We start from the raw sequence: 20,583 nt of genomic DNA, 5'->3' as shown, positions 1-20,583 counted from the left end.
GCTATATAAGCGAGTAAAATAAATATATATTGCAGCTCCAATTACATGAAGGGGGTAAAGCTACAACATCCATCAGGAACCAGGAACTGTTTCTAGAAAAATAAAGCTCATTTTAATTTTTTATAACCTCAAGCTAAAGCTGAATTCACACATTACATTACTGCAACACCATCCAAGTACAGACTGTAAATTGTCTTGGGTGTCTTGACCTGAACTCAAAAAGCCTGATAGGGTGAAGTCATGGTCTGCACTCTGGTCCTTTCTCGGACAGTGATATATTGGCATTTGGGCAGCACAGTGGCTCAGTGGTTAGCACTGTTGCTTTGCAGCGCTGGAATCCTGGGTTAAAATCCCAAAGGATAACTTCTGCAAGGAGTTTGTATGTTCTCCCTGTGTGACTGCTCTGTCATATGAATAGGGATGGTCCTGGTCTGACTTTCCCCTTTAGCAGGGGGCTACAGTATATGATATCTAGCACAGATTCACTACAACTAGTTGGCTACAGGTGTCCTGTGTCCCTACGTTGGCATATTCATAGCTACAGTAGAGACCGGCAGCGCATCAGGCAGCACTGGACCAAGAGTGGCGGGGAACCGAGAGGCGAATATTGTTTCTTTTATATATTTGTTCCAAACCAATCATTTTGTCAATCAGTTTTACTTCCCAGAAAAAAACCTTCATAAGTAAATGGGAAACATTTTAGGAAACTTATCTTGGTTTATCTATTTGGTTTTTTTTTTATCATGCCATTAGTTTTAATTGATATTTCCAGTATTAAGTAAGGAAATGACGGATGTTTGTACCAAACCATGAAGCCATGAGAGACGAGCAGCTGCTGACTTCTTACTTCTTACGCATGCCGATTCTGCCCTGACACATACTGAGAATCGCCAGCTGTCCCTATCAGAAGGTTCCCCCAATGAAGGACTTGGCAGGTCTACAAGCTGATATATATATATGTCATTATTTACTTTCCACACAATATTAACCTCAGCTCATTTACGAACAACTTCTTCTACAATGTCTTCTGTAGGACGCCTAATAACCCTGCTGCTTTTTGTCACTACTAGTTTAGCTCAAGAGAAAGGTGTGGTACCTGTGGGTAAGTAATGGCCATAACCATTATAGACGCCATTCATCATATACTGTTATACCCACTAAAAATCAGTATTACCCAGTGGGGTCCAGTGGAAACCGGGTGCCCCTTTTGATCCTGGCGATCAGTTTGTTTGAGAACTTTGTAGGTTTGGGTGCTCACCAAAAACTCATTTTTAAAAGTATCTTCCAATCTCCAATACCTTTGGAATATCTACAGAATTGGGAGAAGCGAGTTTCTCTAAACTCTATTTCGTTATTCCTGCTCCTTCCACTGAAGTCCAAGGGAGTTGGGGCTCCTATTCTCCAGATAGTTGGGGGACGATAAAACCCTTACCTGCTAAGTATTTGTGATTTTCAGCAATGAGCAAATGTGTGGGCAAAAATGCTGCAACATAAGAATGCTTTCAAAAATAGAAATGCTAATAGTTTATTTTTATCAATTAAAGTGCAAAGTGAATAAACAAAAAAATAAATCTAAATCACATCAATATTTGACGTGATCACTCCTTCCTTTCAAAACCGCATCAGTTCTCTGGACACCTGCAGTTTTTTAAGGAAATCAGTAGGGAGGCTGTTCCAAACATCTTGGAGAACTAACCACAGATCTTCTGTAGATGTAGGCTTGCACAAATCCTTCTGTCTCTTCAAGTAATACCAAATAGACTGGATAATGTTGAGATCAAGGTTCAGTGGGGTTATATCATAAGTTCCAGGAGTCCTTGTTGTTTTTTAGTTAGAAAATCATTTTTAATGACATTTGCTGCATTGGGGTCGATGTACTGTTGCAGAACTAATATGGAGGCAATCAGATGCCTCCCTATTATTTCATGATGGTTAAGTATCTTAGCTGAGTTCTGAGTTGATGGCACTGCTAGACTGCTTCCAAATTCAAAAGGAAGCATGAAGTATTTTTCATCTGCTGCAGTAAGTTTCCTTGCCGACCACTGTCTCTATGGTCCTCATCATTGCCATTTACTTATTGCTTCTTCAAAAGAGCTTGAACAACATCTTGAAACCCCAGCCTGCTTTGAAGTATTTGCCTGGAAGAGACCTTGTTGATGCAGTATAACCGCCTTGTGTCTTGTTGTGTCTGCTCAGTCTTGCCAGGGTGTATGACCTGTGACATGAAAGTGTATTCCACAACTTCACCTGTGTAGCAGAGTTTGGCTGTTCATCATGCAGTTTTGAGCCTCCTACACAGCTGTTTCTGTTTCAGATAAAGACTGTTTCAATCTACATATGAAAATGATGATCATTCTCACCTGTTTGGTATAATTGGTTACTCATACACCTGAATATAATCCTACAAAATCCCTGACTTTGGGCAAGTGTAACTAGAAGAATTGTGATCACACCAAACATTGATTAGTGATTTAGATTTCTCTTATGTTTATTCACTTTATATTCCCCCGAGGAAGCAACATTGCGAAACGCGCGTTGGGGTCTGTCCTCCGCGTCCTTTATTGAGGTTGGTTTATCATGGGTGTTTGCCTTCTACCATTGTCAGTATATACTATTGCACTTTACCTATGGGCCAACAGCGTATTATGATTGATGATCTAGCCGTTTCTATATTTGACTATATTATTGGTTGGGCTTTTTCTACATGATTATTCTTATTTTGAAGCCTGTTTGCACTATGCACTTGCCATTCTACATTTTTTTGGGCTCTTATGAACTATTAGGGATAATTTTCAAATAGCTTTTTCCATATGTATCTTTTTTATTATTTATATATGCATATACATATATAGTCTTTTATTTGGCTGCCCCTTTAGGAGTTATATGTACATATTTAATTATCCATGGTTTGATTACACCATCTCCAATATACCAACTGTCTTTTTGGACATGTCGCTATATCCTTTTTGTATTTTGTTTCTATTTATTTATTTATCCATATGATGATAAAACTGTTTTGCTATGATCATCAATAAAAATTTCCATTTTTAATTTGCTCTGAGATCCATCTTTCGTTTTTATATTTAGTTAATAGATAAAAATTAACTATTAGCACTTCTATTCTTGAATGCATTCTTAGTTTGTAGCACTTTTTCAACACTTGCATAAATCTTTTGCACAGTACCATATAGACAAACTCCCCCATAATTGGGCTTGTTAGAGTTGGCAAACAGGCATTTTTTTTCTGTTGTGCTCTTAGACTTTGTCAAAGTTGACTATCTTGGGGACACATACAAGTGCTTCTCACTAAATTAGAGTATCATAAAAAAGTTAATTTATGTCAGTTCTTCAATGCAAAAAGTGAAACTCATATATTATATAGAGTCATTACAAACAGAGTGATCTATTTCACGTGTTTATTTTTGTTAATGTTGATGATTATGACTTACAGCCAATGAAAACCCAAAAGTCATTATCTCAGTAAATTAGAATAATTAACAAAAAACACCTGCAAAGGCTTCCTAAGCATTTTAAAAGGTCCCTTAGTCTGTTTCAGTAGGATCCACAATCATGTGGAAGACTGCTGACCTGACAGATGTCCAGTAGGCAGTCATTGACACACTCCACAAAAGAGGGTAAGCCACAAAAGGTCATTGCTAAAGAAGCTGGCTGTTCACAGAGTGCTGCATCCAAGCATATTAATGGAAAGTTGAGTGGAAGGAAAAAGTGTGGTAGAAAAAGGTGCACAAGCAACCGGGATAACGGCAGCCTTGAAAGAATTGTTAAGAAAAATCCATTCAAAAATTGGGGGGAGATTCACAAAAAGTGGACTGCTGCTGGAGTCATTGCCTCAAGAGCCACCACACACAGACGTATCCAGGACATGGACTACAAGTGTCACATTCCTTGTGTCAAGCCACTCATGACTGACAGACACCAGAAGTGTCTTACCTGGGCCAAGGAGAAAAGGAACTGGACTGTCGCTCAGTGGTCCAAGGTGTTGTTTTCAGAAGAAAGTAGATTTTGCATTTCATTTGGAAATCAAGGTCCCAGAGTCTGGAGGAAGAGTGGAGAGACCACAATCCAAGCTTCTTGAGGTTTAGTGTGAAGTCTCCACAATCAGTGATGGTTTGGGGAGCCATGTCATCTGCTGCTTGAGGTCTAGTGTGTTTTATCAAGACCAAAGTCAGTGCAGCCGTCTACCAGGAAATTTTAATTCCCTCTGCCGACAAGTTTTTTGAAGATGGAAATTTCATTCTCCCGCAGGACTTGGCCCCTGTCCACACTGCCAAAAGTACCAATACCTGGTTTATAAACAACAGTATCACTGCTTGATTGACCAGCAAACTCGCCTGACCTTAACTCCATAGAGAATCTATGAGGTATTGTCAAGAGGAAGATGAGACACCAGACCCAACAATGCTGACGAGCTGAAGGCTTCCATAACACCTCAGCAGTGCCACAGGCTGATCGCCTCCATGCCACACCGCATTGTTGCAGTAATTGATGAAAAGGAGCCCAACCAAGTATTGAGTGCATTTACTGAACATACATTTCAGTAGGCCAACATTTCAGATATTGAAATAATTTTTTCAAGCTGATGTTATAAAGTATTCTAATTTACTGAGATAAAGACTTTTGGGCTATCATTGGCTGTAAGCCATAATCATCAACATTAACAGAAATAAACACTTAAAATAGATCACTGTGTGTAATGACTATATATAATATATGAGTTTCACTTTTTGTATTGAAGAACTGAAATAAATTAACTTTTTGATGATATTCTAATTTAGTTAGAAGCACTTGTTTTGTAAGATTTTTCAAGGTTTCATGTTTGGTCTCATATTTTCTTATTTCATATGTGATGTTCAAAGAAATTGTGTGTTATAGGTAGTACATGGTGAAAGGCATGTTAGCTAAAAGTCATCTTCACATACTTCTGAGCAGGGGAGACTGATAGAAGTTCCATTGAGAAATTTGAATGTAGTTGTAATGTCTGCCTGAGACCACAGGGCCTGTATTGGACAGACTTGGGACAAGCCACTCCATCTGGCAGACTCCAGAGAAATCCCAATACCCTTCAACCCCTGTACAGGGATCTGGTTTTACAATAGGACCCAACTGGATGCAAATGGTGGTTCCATAGTAAATTAATGGATCGGAGGTGCGCATAAACGACCAGTGCTCCATTCACACGGGGGTTCTTCAGACCCTCAGTTCTTAGGATCGGTCGAGTTCCCAGCAGTTGGACCCCCAGCTACTGTGAAGTTATCCTATTAATAGGGAATAACTAGCTCCCCATGTAAGACTCTGTTCACATCTGCACTGTGGCTTCTGTCTAGAAAGCTATACCTTGATGAATCTGTCATACAATGGACACTAATGATGCCTGATGGAAAGGGGCGGACAATACCATTGGAGCAACCTGCGCTGTACCACAGGGGCCCAAGTGTTGAGGGGGCCATTCCAAAGCAGGTGGAGTTGTGCATTATGATGAGTTATTGGACTGTAAAAAGCCCAAATATTGTTCTTGCACAGGGTTCCTCATCAGTCTCTGTCCGCTCCTGCTAATGGACTCCATTGACTGACAATGTGGTCATTCGGGTTGGTAATTTTGACTGAAATAATTCACTTAAATTTTGGCTTCCTTCACAATTGTGAACAAAGTCTTAATTGACATACAAAGGTTTAATATTTATATTGGCCATTTATATGTTAAAGAAAAAAAAATACAAATAACCTTTCAGGATAAGCTATCATGTGTACATGAGGAATAACACTTTTCCTGGCTATTATCTGACTTGTTTTCTGCATTTTCACCAGTTTTTCCCTCTTCATGCGTCATTCGACTTGGAGCTGCTGGGAGGAGACATCTTTCCGTATGATTTCTCCCATACACATCACAGCAGGATTCCCTCATTATACAACAGTACTGAGCAGTGTAAATATGAATCCAGCTCTAGGGTGAGGCAAAAGACTTGTTAGAAAGCTCAGAAAAACCTATACATGGTTCTCTGTGCCTGTTTTATGACTCTGCTCATCATCAGTTGTCCTTCTCCCTTTCTCTCTCCATAGCGTATAATAAGAGGTGTATCCTGACACCACGGTAAGCTGGCAGTCCATCTTGTCTTGAGCAAGATGGATTGAAGCTGTTTTTTTTTTTTCTTAATGGATGATGAGTTCAGAAGTCAGAAAGAGGAGAAGTGGCTCATAAGGGGAAGAAAGAAGCATATTTTTACGATAAGATATATTAAAAAGTTTATTATACTTAACTGTACTTTTGATTTATGAAAAAGACCTTAATAATAATGAGCCAGATGAAATAAACGTATATAATTTAATACTGTAGTAGCAATATACTACTAATAACACTGCACACAGTGGAAGAAGGTCGGAAGCAAAACTGGTAGTGGTGATCTGAAAGTGAAGGATCATTTCTGCTGTAAACCGTGAAAATCATAAAATCTTCACATTTTTCTAGAAGTTTCATATTCCAGTTCTATTGCATGTTATGAGTAATTTCCAGTATTTTAACCAGGAATCTTACTGCACTTTTTTTCTGGCCTTTGTTTTAGCACGATGTGGAGCCAGCTTTGCAGAATCCTATAAACCAGTACAACTCCAAGTTAATGAAAATACTGACTGCACCTGGAACATAGACAGACCAAGTAATGAGACCACCAGAGTCATCTTCTCCATCCTCGAGTAAGATCAGACTTCTTGCCCTCTTCTATAATCTTTGGTTTGTAGACTACTTGGATGGCTTTGCAGCCATTTAATGGAACGAGCCATGATTGATAGACTTGGGAGTCATGTATGTCCAGAAGATCTGGGAACTAATAGTCATGTAGGTTCAGCCACTAATGGTTAGTAGTGGACAAACACCGGTACTAGTCTATGGAAGATCTAATTGCTCTTACTCTTTGCCAGCCACTAAATTTAGTCTGATCAGTAGCCATGTTGTACCCATTGTCCAACATAATCTAACATATGTATGTGAAAAGGGCTAAGCTGCATTACCACGTAAAGCCATGGTCGAGGGTGATGCTCTCTTGCAAAAAAAAAAGTAAACTCTTTTCGAGAAGATTGGACTGATTAATCTGATCAGAGTGTGGTGCAAGTGTCATCCGATATTCTTGTACATGGAGAAATTTTAAAAAAATTTCCACCTTCGCCAATCTAATAGTTGGCAAAAATAGGACAGCACTTGGATGTCATCCGAATGTAGTCCGATGTTTTTCATGCACCCATTGACTTGCATTGCCAGTTTTGATCAAAATCGAACATGTTTCTGATATTTTCCGTGGACCGCTCAGTCCAAGGAAAAAAAATTGGACATGTGAATGGCCCTATAGACTATCACAGATGCGAGTAGATAACACTTGTACGCAAAAATTTGACGTCTGAATGAGCCCTATCCTTGGATAACCCATTAAAGTTCTGTAGTATTTGGTTGTAATAATTGACTTATTTTCTAATGTTTTTCTAGTTTAAACCCAGGAGCAGACTGTTCCCAAGAAAATATTACTATCTTTGATGATAATTTTGACGTTCTGGGAGTCCTGTGTCCAAACGCTCCTAGGATTAATGTGTACGAATCTCCAGGCAGTGTGTATATCAGAGTATCCACTGACTCCGTGGCGTTTGTGAGGACTGCATATTTCTTGTACTATTCTGTTACTCCGGAAAATGGTAAGAGACCGATGTTACAATAATTTCTGTAATCATATACAAACCATAGATGTAGCCATAATTTAGGTAAACCTCCGGAGAAGTAGTAAGAGAGAGCGCGATATATACGGAAGGAGCAATTGCTTCTAACCAAAGGATTACAACCCATTGTACTTGCCAACGCTCCAGTTATGTCCGGGATTGGCAACTACCAGTCGGTAAGTCCTTAGCACCATAATAAAAAAAAATAACCAATGTCCCGGATGACCTCCTTTAAGGAGATGCATGGGTTTGTATTCAGTCTGGACTTGTCGACCATCTGTTATTTTGTTTCCTTAAGTATTTTGTTCTTTAGTTTTCCTTTTCTTTGCTTCTCCGCAGCTATAGACTGTGGAGGAAACCTGCGAGGTTATTCGGGAACCATTTCAAGCCCCAATTATCCGAATCGCCATCCTCACTTTGCATTCTGTTTGTGGCACCTTGAAGTTCCAAAGAATGCAAAAGTGAAGCTGTCCTTCAGTGAAATCTTGTAAGTTTCTTTGACAACTCAACTCATTTCCTCATTTAGGAATCAAATGTTTCTTGGGTAGTTAATACAAAATATAGAATTAATACTCCGTCTCACCGATCTCCTGCAGCTCCCTTTCCGATACTCACGTACTCCCTTCTCAGCACCCAGAAATACAGAACCTGTTTAGAAACCCACCAGCTGAACCTGGCCACTGTTGTGACAAGTGATTAGCTGTGTTGGTGTTTCTGGTCATTTCCGGGGTGTCGAGATGGGACCATTGGGAACTGGGGAAGCATCAGAACAGAAGCTCCAGTGAATATGTGAAGGGGAGAGGAAGCGACTCTTGATATTTTATGGAACTCTAAACAATTTTTTTTTTAAATATTACATATCGGCTGGACAACCCCTTCATCCATTGTGATTAGTGTCTTTTTATTGCAATTTTTTGTTTTCTTCTGTTCTTCCAATATAGTATAGAAATTGATCCCCTCTGCCGTTTTGACCTCATTGCTCTCTATGACGGTCCGGACACTAATTCGCCAGTGCTGGATATTCTCTGCGGTCGCACAGTGGCTGAGTTGGAGACGACTTCCAATACTTTGACCTTGTTGTTTAGCGCAGATTATGCAAACTCCTATTATGGTTTCTCTGTTGATTATTCAGCAATACCTCAATCTAATAACAGTAAGTACCGAGACACTTGTAAATCTATAAATCATGGTGACCTATATGTAGTGCCTATGCTATAATGTAGACTTTACAGGGACAAGTGGACCATCTTCATACATGAGATGATACCCCCTGGTATAGGCTCAGGATAACCACGTATGATGTATTTGACTCCCAACCTTACGTCTTTAGTAGAAGTAACAAAAATCTTTTTTACATCTTTGGCTGAAAGTAGTGTCGAAGATATCTCTGTCATACACTAAAGAAGAAAAATACATAAAAAATATATCTTTTAGTCCAGATGAGACTGATGAACTTACTTTGAAAATCGATATAATGGCTGTATTAGGCTGGCGTCACGCACAACGTATAAAAAATCGGTCCGTTTAAAAAGAGATGAGAATTGCACAAATGTTTCATGAACAGTGATCCATATGGAATGCCAGGATGCAATTTCCTAGCATCAAAGTATCCGTGTGACATCCGTATGGCGAGATTTTCTTGCCGGCTTGCAATATGGACATATAATGGATCCATGGGCTCAAATATTCGTGAAAACATATATACAGTCTATATATATATATATATATATATATATATATATATATATATATATATATATATATATATCAGTGAGACACATATAGATAGATAGATAGATAGATAGATAGATAGATAGATAGATAGATAGATAGATAGATAGATATTTCAAACAGAGCTAGGTAGCAGAAAAGCCGGTAATTCAATTGTCGGCCTTTGCTAAATCCTTACTGAACCCGACAGGATGTGAGACATGGTTTACATACAGTAAACCATTGCATATCCGTTACATTTTTATATGTCCCTCCCTAATAATGTTAGTAGTGTGTGTGCAAAATTTGGGAGTTGTAGAGGTTAAACTAAAGGATTAATTCACGGAAAAAACTGCCGTGGGCTGCCGCGCAATTTTCTCCGCCAGAGTGGGAAAGCCAGTGACTGAGGGCAGATATTAATAGCCTAGAGAGGGTCCATGGTTATTGGCCCCCCCTGGCTACAAACATCTGCCCCCAGCCACCCCAGAAAAGGCACATCTGGAAGATTTGCCTATTCTTGCACTTAGCCTCCCTCTTCCCACTCCCCTGTAGTGGTTGCATATGGGGTAGTGAAGGGTTAATGTCACCTTGCTATTGTAAGGTGACATTAAGCCTTGTTAATAAAGGAGAGGCGTCAATAAGACACCTATCCATTATTAAGCCACTAGTCTGAAACGGTTTAAAAAACACACACATTAAGAATAAAGTCTTTTAATGAAAGAAAGAGAGAGAAAGAAAGAAAGAAAGAAAGAGAGAAAGAAAGAAAGAAAGAAAGAAAGAAAGAAAGAAAGAAAGAAAGAAAGAAAGAAAGAAAGAAAGAAACACACAGGTTTTAAAATCTTTATTGCGCACTCAATCTAGTGTGACTCCAGTCTTATACTAATTTACTAGCAGTATATTAAAAACAGGCAAGCTATTCTGATACTGATTTGCAAAGTTAGTACACCTGCGTCATCAGGTCTAAGATCTATTTAATAATTTCTGTAGTTTGCACTATAAAAACTGGTGACCAATCAGCTTTAATTCCTGGGCAATTCAGTGAATTTACAGGAGACACAAAGTATATGTATATAGTCCAGGGGAGCATCAACACGATATTACATATGAAAGAAGTTGGGTCCTTACCAGCCCCTTCCCACAAAATTTTATACACACACACATACACTCACCGGCCACTTTATTAGGTACACCATGCTAGTAATGGGTTGGACCCCCTTTTGCCTTCAGAACTGCCTCAATTCTTCGTGGCATAGATTCAACAAGGTGCTGGAAGCATTCCTCAGAGATTTTGGTCCATATTGACATGATGGCATCACACAGTTGCCGCAGATTTGTCGGCTGCACATCCCAAAGATGCTCCATACAAGGCAGGATGGATCCATGCTTTCATGTTGTTTACGCCAAATTCTGACCCTACCATCCGAATGTCGCAGCAGAAATCGAGACTCATCAGACCAAGCAACGTTTTTCCAATCTTCTACTGTCCAATTTCGATGAGCTTGTGCAAATTGTAGCCTCAGTTTCCTGTTCTTAGCTGAAAGGAGTGGTACCCGGTGTGGTCTTCTGCTGCTGTAGCCCATCTGCCTCAAAGTTCGACGCACTGTGCGTTCAGAGATGCTCTTAGGCCTACCTTGGTTGTAACGGGTGGCGATTTGAGTCACTGTTGCCATTCTATCAGCTCGAACCAGTCTGCCCATTCTCCTCTGACCTCTGGCATCAACAAGGCATTTCCGCCCACAGAACTGCCGCTCACTGGATTTTTTTTCTTTTTCGGACCATTCTCTGTAAACCCTAGAGATGGTTGTGCGTGAAAATCCCAGTAGATCAGCAGTTTCTGAAATACTCAGACCAGCCCTTCTGGCACCAACAACCATGCCACGTTCAAAGGCACTCAAATCACCTTTCTTCCCCATACTGATGCTCGGTTTGAACTGCAGGAGATTGTCTTGACCATGTCTACATGCCTAAATGCACTGAGTTGCCGCCATGTGATTGGCTGATTAGAAATTAAGTGTTAACAAGAAGTTGGACAGGTGTACCTAATAAAGTGGCCAGTGAGTGTATATATATATATATATATATATATATATATATATATATATATATATATATATATATATATATATATATATATATATTTATTTTTTATTTTTTTTTAAACCAGAATAAACCTTCCCCATTTTGGGTAAATTAGGATTACCATAATTATTAATATTTGCCAAATGGCAGAATAATGAGACAGAAAGAATGTTTTAAGGTATTTTTATTACTGCAAAGTCAAAAGTTTACATACATTTCATTAGTATTTGGTATCATTACCCTTAAACTGAATGACTTGGGTCAAACGTTTGGGATATCCTTCCACAAGCTTCTCAAAATAGTTGGTCGGAATTTGGGCCCATTCCCCCTGGCAAAACTGGTGTAACTGATCCAGGTTTGTAGGTCCCTTACTCCCACCGGCTTTTTCACATTTGCCCATACATTTTCAATAGGATTGAGATCAGGGCTTTGTGATGGCCACTCCAAAACATTAACTTTGTTATCCTTAAGCCACTTTGTTACCATTTTGGCATTATGCTTCTGGTCATTGTCCATTTGGAAGACCCATTTCCGCCCAAGCTTTAACTTCCTGGCTGATGTCTTGAGATGTTGCTTCAGTATTGCCACATAATCTTCTTTTCTTATGATTCCATCTATTTTGTGAAGTGCACCAGTCCCTCCTGCTGCCAAACAACCTCACAACACGATGCTACCACCTGGTTCACAGTTGGGGTGGTGTTCTTAGGTTTCCAAGCTTCTCCCTTTTTCCTCCAAACGTATCGATGGTCATGATGCCCAAAAAGTTTAATTTAGTTTCATCAGACCACAGGACATGTCTCTAAAAATGAAGGTCTTTGGCCCTGTGTGCATTTGCAAACATTAATCTTTTTTATGTTTCTTTTGGAGTAATGGCTTCTTCCTGGCAGAGTGGCCTTTCGGCTTATGTTGATACAGTACTTGTTTCTCTGTGGATATTGACACTATCTTACCAGCTTTCGCCATCATCTTCACAAGGTCTTTTGATTGTCCTTGAGTTGATAAGCATGCGTCGGACCAAAGCACGCTCATCTCTGGGACACAGAACCCATCTCCTTCCTGAGCGGTATGATGGCTGGAAATTCCCATCTTGGTTGTCCTTGCGTATAATTGTTTGTACAGTTGAACGAAGCGCCTTCAGGTATCTTGAAATTGTACCCAAGGATGAGCCCGGCTGTGCAAGACCACAATTCTCTTCCTGATATCTTGGCTGATTTCTTTAGACTTTCCCATGATAGCCTAACAAAGAAGCAGTGTGTTTCAGGTGAGCATTAAAATACATCCACAGGTGTGTCTCTAATTAACTCAGATGTTGCCAAAAAACCTACCAGAAGCTTCCAAACACATGACATCATCATATGAGCAGACCAGACTTGTTTAAAGGCACAGTAATCTTAGTGTATGTAAACTTTTAACTTTGCAGTAAGTAATAAAAATGCCTTAAAACATTCTCTCTCTCTCATTATTCCGGCATTTGGCAAATATTAATAATTGTGGTAATCCTAATTTACCTAAAACGGGAAAGGTTTGTTCTGATTTCATGTCAGATATTGAGAAAAACATTCAGATGTGTCTTTTTATATAGTGGATGGAAACTTCTGGTTTCAACTGTATACTGTGTGTATTTATATATCTTTTTGATAGAGGTCCAATGTACTGTGTCATGAGACATCTCCTGTAGGAGCCATATGAAAATCATGCTGTAAGTGCACTGGGGGGGTTGTCATAGCATTTGGACTATTTCTTCCAAGTGCATTGACACGCCCCCAGTGCACTTCCGGATTGATTTGCATATGGCTTCTATGCTACATTTCTCATGAATGGCACATTCAATATCTCTAAAAAAAATTTTTTTTTTTTTTTTATTTTTTTTTATAGAGAGACAAGTACATGCACAGCCATAGCAGTACATCCATATGTAAAAACATGCTGACAGGTTCACATTATAGTTTGGTATTTTTGGCTAAAAAGCATTTATGCGGTTGGGTTCAGTAACTTTTTTGGACCTCTTAGCTTCTATGGTCTCTGTGCAACAAACTGCATAATAAGCCCAATTGAGCTTGTTCAGCATTCAGACGGCAGCGTCTGTAACCCTTATCTCTCTTCTCCTGAGCTCTTCTGAGCTGATTAATGGCCACATCAAGGTTCGATTTTGACTGATAAATCAGATTTGAAAATAAAATTATATGAAAATAATTAAAAAATGAATTTATAACCAGGAATAAAGAAGGAAGAGGTGGTACATAATAGAATCCAAATGTGCTTTCTAAGTTTTGGATTCACCCCCTTTCCCACTGTAGCTGTATCCATCTCCTGTAATGTCTCTGTGTCTATCATTTATGGCTTTTGTGTTATGTCACAGGCTCCTTGTCTTGCTCCGGTGATTCCATGACGGTTATTCTTAATCCAGATTATATTAACGGACTGGGATATAATGCCCTTGATCTGACACTGATCGATCCTTCCTGTGTCGCTCAGTCAGCAAAGCCTCTAGTGTTCGAGGTGCCATTCTCTGGCTGCGGCACAGTTAAAAAGGTGAGAAGGCGAGGTGTACAAGTACACAATAAGTTTATCATTTCATCTGCACTAATTAATAATCATTATTTATATTTTGCTCTTATCATCTGTTCACAGGATCGCCAAAACCTCTAGGGGTTTTTTTTTAAAGGGGTAAATGGAGTGGTAGTGCGCATGCATAGTCGCCACTCTCTTCAGTTTCATGGGACTGATGTGCATGCGCACTACTATTCACTGCTCTCAGGGATTGCTTGGAACCTCAGTAATCATACATGTACTCAGTCTACCCATTGGTTAGAATCTGGCCTTAAAGGGATGCTCTCACCGTAGTACTTGTAGAGCACACGGCTCCCCTACCTCTCGGATTTCTACTTGGACGAGTGCACCATCCCCAAATTGTGCACTCTCTAATTCTGTAAGCAGAAGCAGCTGTTCCTTGCCTAGGAAACCGACCACCTCTGATAGACCGCATAGGTGGATGGTAACCAAGGTAAAGTAAACTTAAAAAAAACAAAAACCCTCCCTCTAGTCTTGAGAAATTAGACATTTTAATAACAAGTAAGCTACAAAGATGCTTGTGTTAGTGTTGAGGATAACTCTTTAAAGTGTCTACTAAAAATGGCAGCAATTCAACCGCTGAATTTTGTGCTTGTTTTTACAAAACCGTTCACTCTAACATCTTGCAGAAAATCCTGCAGACTAACCAACAGTACGGTCACAATGTTCACGCTACCTTTCATCTCTTTTCTTGGTTTATGGCTATGTGCACAGAGAGTTTTTTAGAGGAATCTTAAAAAAAACACTTGAAAAGTTGCTTAAACACTTGAAAGAGTTTTCCTAATCATTTCTTTTGTAACACCACTTTGCTGTTCAGTTATTCAGTGTTTTGAGTGTTTCTTTTTTCCCCACTTCATTTTTTTCTTAAATTCCTGGTGGAAAAAAAAAAGAAATCAAAAGTTTTTTTGGTTGTTTTTGAGGGGTTCCTGATGGAATCAGCTCAAATTTGGCACTGTCTAATCAAAAGGCTGCAAAAAAAAAAATTGCTTCCTGGGAAAAAAAAATATTTTCCAAAGTGCTTCAAAAAACTCTTTGAATCTGCTTCTGGAAATGAAAAAAAAAATACTCCATTTCCTTCACATTTTTCGGTTCCCTTTCTCCAGGTTGAGGACCACCTCATTTACTACACAAATACAATCCATGGTCGTCCTGGTGGTGGAGTGATCACAAGGCACAAAGAGCTGCAGTTCATTGTGACCTGTGAGCTGGACAGCGACTCTACAGCGGAGATCATGTACATGACCACGGACGACGTCATCCACGACCAACAGGAGAGCGGGAAATATGACGTCAGCCTGGCTTTCTACCACACCCAAGACTTCAACTCTCCAGTACTGGATTCTCCTTACTTCATTGACCTTAACGACACCGTATACCTCCAAGCTTCAGTAGGAACCCAGGATCCAGACCTCACTGTATTTGTAGATACCTGCTATACATCCCCGCAGTCAAATTTCCAAGCACCCAATTATGATCTTATCAGAAACGGGTAAGAAGCGAAAACGCCGAACCCCTACAAGTTTTATTGTTCATAGATATTTAAAAAATATATATAGATTTTCACTTTCTTTTTGGGAAACAGCTTCACTTCTGTCTACTGGTTGAGTCTGGTATAGCATTACTTGAATGTCATAATGATGTTATACCAGACAGAACCTATAGACAGGGGAGGCGCTGTTTCTAGGAGAAAAATTTTGTTTGCATATGAACACAAACTCCACTGACTACTTTTCTTTTTTTTATTATTACAGATGTACAAAAGATGACACTTACCACAACTTCCCTTCTGGCAGTGGATACGCCCGTTTCAGTTTCAGCGCCTTTAGGTTCCTAAATGCCCACACCTCTGTGTATCTCCAGTGTCGGGTTGTAATATGTGATATTAATGATCCCGACTCCCGCTGTAATAAGGGATGTATCACTCGTCAGCGCAGAGATCTGAACTCCAAGGTTTGGAAAACCCACGCTGTGCTCGGACCAATCCGTCTGAAGCGCCATAGTGAATCGGAAGCGTCAGGTGAGATACCCTACAGCAGAGGTGGGCAAACATTTCTAGCACGTGGGATCCTTTTTTTTTTTTTTTTACAAACTCAAGTCAAGTAATCTACCAGCAACCGATGTCGTGGAGCCTCAACCTGGCTGCCAACTTCAACCTGGCTGCCAACCTCACATGATGTGGTCACATTTTAGATACGTTATTATTGACCACAGTTTGGTTCTCATACCAATGAGGTTCCCAGTTTGTCAACCTCAGATGCCAACGTTGCTTACCATGCCACATTACAGCATTATTAGCATCAACCAACAGTTGAAGATGCCCTAGCACAACAATGGATGCCAAACATGCTCTTCTTCTCTTGGTAGTCCACTTCTGTCATACAGCCTCAGAAATCTTTACTGTCCTCCTCACATCAAGGTTATGGCAGGTCTATGTCCATTGGCTTGTTGATACATGAATATTACATAAGACTCCACAGTGTAACTATGATGATCTTCTGTTTTTGGCTCTTTCGACAGGTTCAATCAATGAAAATAAGGAAGAAGTTATCAAGACCGATCAAGGCAGCTTGTATGTTTTTGGAATCTCTGTTCTGGTGGTCAACGTTGCCATCTTAGCCCTGGTGCTATTGAAATATTACAGAAAGGAGCCGACCGGATACAGATACCTCCCAGTGGCCACACAGTAACCTATTACTCCATACATATCTGCACTTCAGTGCTTCCCCTGGAGCAGAACACCTTCTGAAAATAAAAGCACAAAACCATGAATTCCTCTCTAATAATTTCTGGGTGGCTGAGATACTGGACCACACAGTAGTCAACTAGTCTTACTGTGTGAAGAGGCATTATACCTGGCATACAAAAACATTTAAAGGAAACATCTGGTAAGGCCGGATACATATATACAAGTTTGTACATGTACAGTCCTGGATTTGCAGACTGGTCGCAGGTCCTCCTAGGCATATAGACTGTTGAGTTCAGGTCAGAAGACCCATAGCCAGTTCTGTAATTGTGGTTTGTGCATGGACTGTAAAACTCAGACATGCGAAACCAGTCTAAAAGAAACACTAATAGTTAAGAAAATTCACCACCGCTATTCTACAGGCAGCAATCACATCCGGGGAAGCACTCTGTCCGAAATATAAGGTGCACGCCCCAGAAGTGGAGCCCTATCTCCAACATGGAGGTCCTTCTTGCAAGTGTGCTCATTCCCATCAGTGGTGGCACCAGTTAAAACTAAATCGAAAGGACCCTTGTTCGGGACATAGATACTTGTCCCGCCTCTGGGACCAGTACTTATTGTTACTGCTCACCCTAGATCTGCCATAAATGGATGAAATCACACCTTTAAAGGGTTTGTCAATCTTCAACTAAGTTAGCCCATAGGCTCAGTTATCCTCTTAGGTTCAAGTGCGGTTTCATGTTGACAGCGCTGCAGACGATCAACGAGCTCAGCAGCTGGTGCCACCTACATAGGCAGAGCGAAGCAGCTGTGGAGATTAAATGCTGGACCCAGTTTTTGACTGAGCCTATGGGCTACACCTTAGCTAATATTAGTTAAAGGCGGTTGAGCCTGAATCATGGAAAATGATTCTATTCTCCAAAATATTTAGAATTGAGAGTCCTCAGAGGTTGATACCTTTTAATGGCTAACTGAAAAGATGGTAACAAACATCTATGAACTGTTCCAATATTTATGGACATAAGTGTTAGGCTACTTTCACACTAGCGTCGGGAACGACCCGTCGCTGTGCGTCGGGCCGACGTTCCCGACGCTAGCGTGGTCTCCGCCGCACAACGGGGGCAGCGGATGTATTTTTCCAACGCATCCGCTGCCCCATTGTGAGGTGCGGGGAAGTGCGGGGAGGTGGGGGCGGAGTTCCGGCCGCGCATGCGCGGTCGGAAAAAGCGGACCGTCAGGAGCAAAAAACGTTACATGTAACGTTTTTTTCTCCCGACGGTCCGCTACCACACACCCAAGCGTCGCAAAACGGACGCGACGTGTGGCAATGCGTCGCAAATGCGTCGCTAATGTTAGTCTATGACGAAAAAACGCATCCAGCAAGAACTTTTGCTGGATGCGTATTTTCGGCAAAACGACGCATTTGCGACGTATTGCAGTTAACGCTAGTGTGAAAGTAGCCTTAATCAGTCACATAATGGTAATTCTGCTTCACGTCACCTGTCTTATCTATGGCATTTTTCTGTGCTGTGTTGTGCATAAATATGTGATTCTTCAGAATTTCTATTAGTCTTTGCCTGATGAAGAGACCTGAGTAGTCTCGAAAGCTTGAAATTTGTTACCATCTTTCAGTTAGCCATTAAAAGGTATCAACCACTGAGGACTCTCAATTCTAAATATTTTTCTCTCCACTGGCTAACGCGGTACCAAGATATATATGTTTCCTGTATCTATTCTCCAATAAACTTGAAAAAAAAACAGAAATGTTAAACACTACAGAAAAAAAAACTATAAGTGACCGACTACCACATTGTCCTGCTTCAGTATTTACCGGTACTAAAAAAAAGACAATTCTCTCAAAATACACTTTCTTTAATCGAGTTCTCACAATACACGAGATGAACCATTGAACAACAAATTCATGGCTGCTACATCCGTTACTGAGCCGCCTCCGTCCATTCACAATGTTATAATTAGGATATAATTAAGACCTATGTATGTGTGGGTTGGCATGAATTATACCAAGTTAATGCATAAAAATTAAGTGCATTCACATGTGGCAAACAAACCTTTTTTTTTTTTTTTACTTCAATTTTCATGGCAAGACCACATTATTTTTGCCAACGTTTTGGAAACCTGTGGCAAAAATTGCACCACAAAGAACCAGAACCCTACAACCACTGGAGCAGTGAATATCATCTCATGACAATGGCACTCCTCATCAGTGGGAAATATTAGTCTGGAATTGATGAGTCAGTCCTCAATGCAGATGTGGTGGAGGAAAAAAAAAATTAAAAAAAGGGACAAGTGTAAGATTCTGAGCGACAGAGCCCAAATTGTTTCTTTAGAGAAGAAGAGGACTAGAATTCCAGTGGCATGTCAGGCTTGGAATGTCACTCTCCGTTACCCTTTGGATCCTAGAGCCCAAATTGTGATGGCGGTATGACCAGGTCCGAACATCTCCAAACAATGTCTTGTCTTAGATTTCTGGTCTGCAGAAGCCCAACCTGTAAGCTTAGTATAGGATCATGGGCTCCCAAGGCTTATTGATACCCTTGGGGAGCGAGGCTAGCCTGCCTGGTGCAATCCCACAGAAGAGCTACTGGTGGCAAATTACTGGAAAAGGTAATGTTATGGTAGAAAGAGGTCAGAACACACAGAGTAGCACAGTTTGTGGCTGTGTAACCAGGGCCCGGTCACAATGCCTAGTGCATTTCCATCTTGTACATTTAAAGTATATCTACGGGTTCTACCAATGGGACTTGAATCTATCTTGAGAACGTAGCCCATTGCAAGCAGCTTCCAGGGAGAGGTGATTGGAAAGCCAGTTGCCTGCCCACCTCTCCAAAGACAGAGGTGGGTATTAAGACCCCGTTTTGGAAGTCACATTGATGGGATGAAGACCTGTTGTACAATTTATGGCATGTCCTCTAATTATATGCTGCAAATGTACTAGATGGAAATACTCTTTAAAAATAAAATTGGACTATGCAGCAATGGAAAAGGTAGTCTGATCTGATAAATCACGTTTTCAGTGGAAAGCCGGGTGAGTGTGCATGGTGTCTGTGGAAGAGATGGAACCAGGATGTACTAGGAGAACTACTGGCGAAGACTGGCATTGTTCTGCTGGGAAGTCTGGGGTCCTGGACTTCAGGTGGATTTTATTTTGACCACTACCACCATCCTAAATATTGTACAGATCAAATACATCCGTTCATGACGCCGATGTTCCCTGAATGGCAGGGGCATCTATCAGCACAGTTATGTCTCTGTAACACGGCAAGAGTGGTTCAGGAATGGTGTGAGGAACATGATGGAGATCAAGGTGATGACTTGTTTCCAAATTCTCCAGACCTCACTCTGATCAATAAAAAAAATATCCGTTGGACGTAATGGAAAAATATATATAAAACATATGCAGACAGAAAGTGTACTTGGCACCGAAGTGACACCCACTTATAAGGGATTTTACTTTGAAGATTTTTCTATAGGCTTCGGGGATAAAGCGATCCTAGGAAGACTGAGGCGGTGCTATGCATGCAATTGTAACGATCCAAACAGGTATATGAGAAGAAAGAAGGTTGCAGCACTCACCATCGGCTCTTCATTTCTTTATTCAGTGAAACAAACCTTAATAGGTTGTGGCATTAGAAAAAGGCTTAGGCGTAACGAGGGGAGCGGGGAGGTGCAGGAACGAGACGGACGACGGCCGTTTCACGCTATTGCGCTTCTACGGGTCCATGTGAGTTGTGTTTGTGATGTCATATCCTTTTATAGGGTTAAGACATTTCACGTTTTACTTTTACAAGTGCAAAATAAAATAA

The 20,583-nt window shown here is 40.4% G+C and overlaps 1 protein-coding gene across 1 annotated transcript; it reads left to right on the top strand.

Moving 5' to 3' along the window:
- The first annotated feature begins 973 nt into the window (after positions 1 to 973).
- Positions 974 to 16,838, top strand: CUZD1 (CUB and zona pellucida like domains 1). Its single transcript, XM_077257058.1, has 9 exons — positions 974 to 1,102; positions 6,579 to 6,708; positions 7,493 to 7,695; positions 8,056 to 8,203; positions 8,658 to 8,869; positions 13,865 to 14,037; positions 15,180 to 15,565; positions 15,828 to 16,093; positions 16,594 to 16,838. Exons 1-9 carry the CDS (start codon positions 1,021 to 1,023, stop codon positions 16,761 to 16,763), a joined length of 1,770 nt encoding a protein of 589 aa, XP_077113173.1. The 5' UTR covers positions 974 to 1,020; the 3' UTR covers positions 16,764 to 16,838.
- Positions 16,839 to 20,583: the final 3,745 nt, after the last annotated feature.

This window comes from Ranitomeya variabilis, chromosome 4, assembly GCF_051348905.1.
Source record: "Ranitomeya variabilis isolate aRanVar5 chromosome 4, aRanVar5.hap1, whole genome shotgun sequence".
NCBI lineage: Eukaryota > Metazoa > Chordata > Amphibia > Anura > Dendrobatidae > Ranitomeya > Ranitomeya variabilis.
Note: the sequence above shows the minus strand (reverse complement) of the source record. Positions and strands in the feature narration are given on the sequence as shown.

Excerpts from the sequence above, each read along its gene's own strand:
- CUZD1 (XM_077257058.1), top strand. The coding sequence starts at position 1,021 with ATGTCTTCTGTAGGACGCCTAATAACCCTGCTGCTTTTTGTCACTACT. Across the intron at positions 8,204-8,657 it reads CTGTCCTTCAGTGAAATCTT|TATAGAAATTGATCCCCTCT; the intron begins GTAAGTTTCTTT and ends CTTCCAATATAG. Across the intron at positions 8,870-13,864 it reads AATACCTCAATCTAATAACA|GCTCCTTGTCTTGCTCCGGT; the intron begins GTAAGTACCGAG and ends GTTATGTCACAG.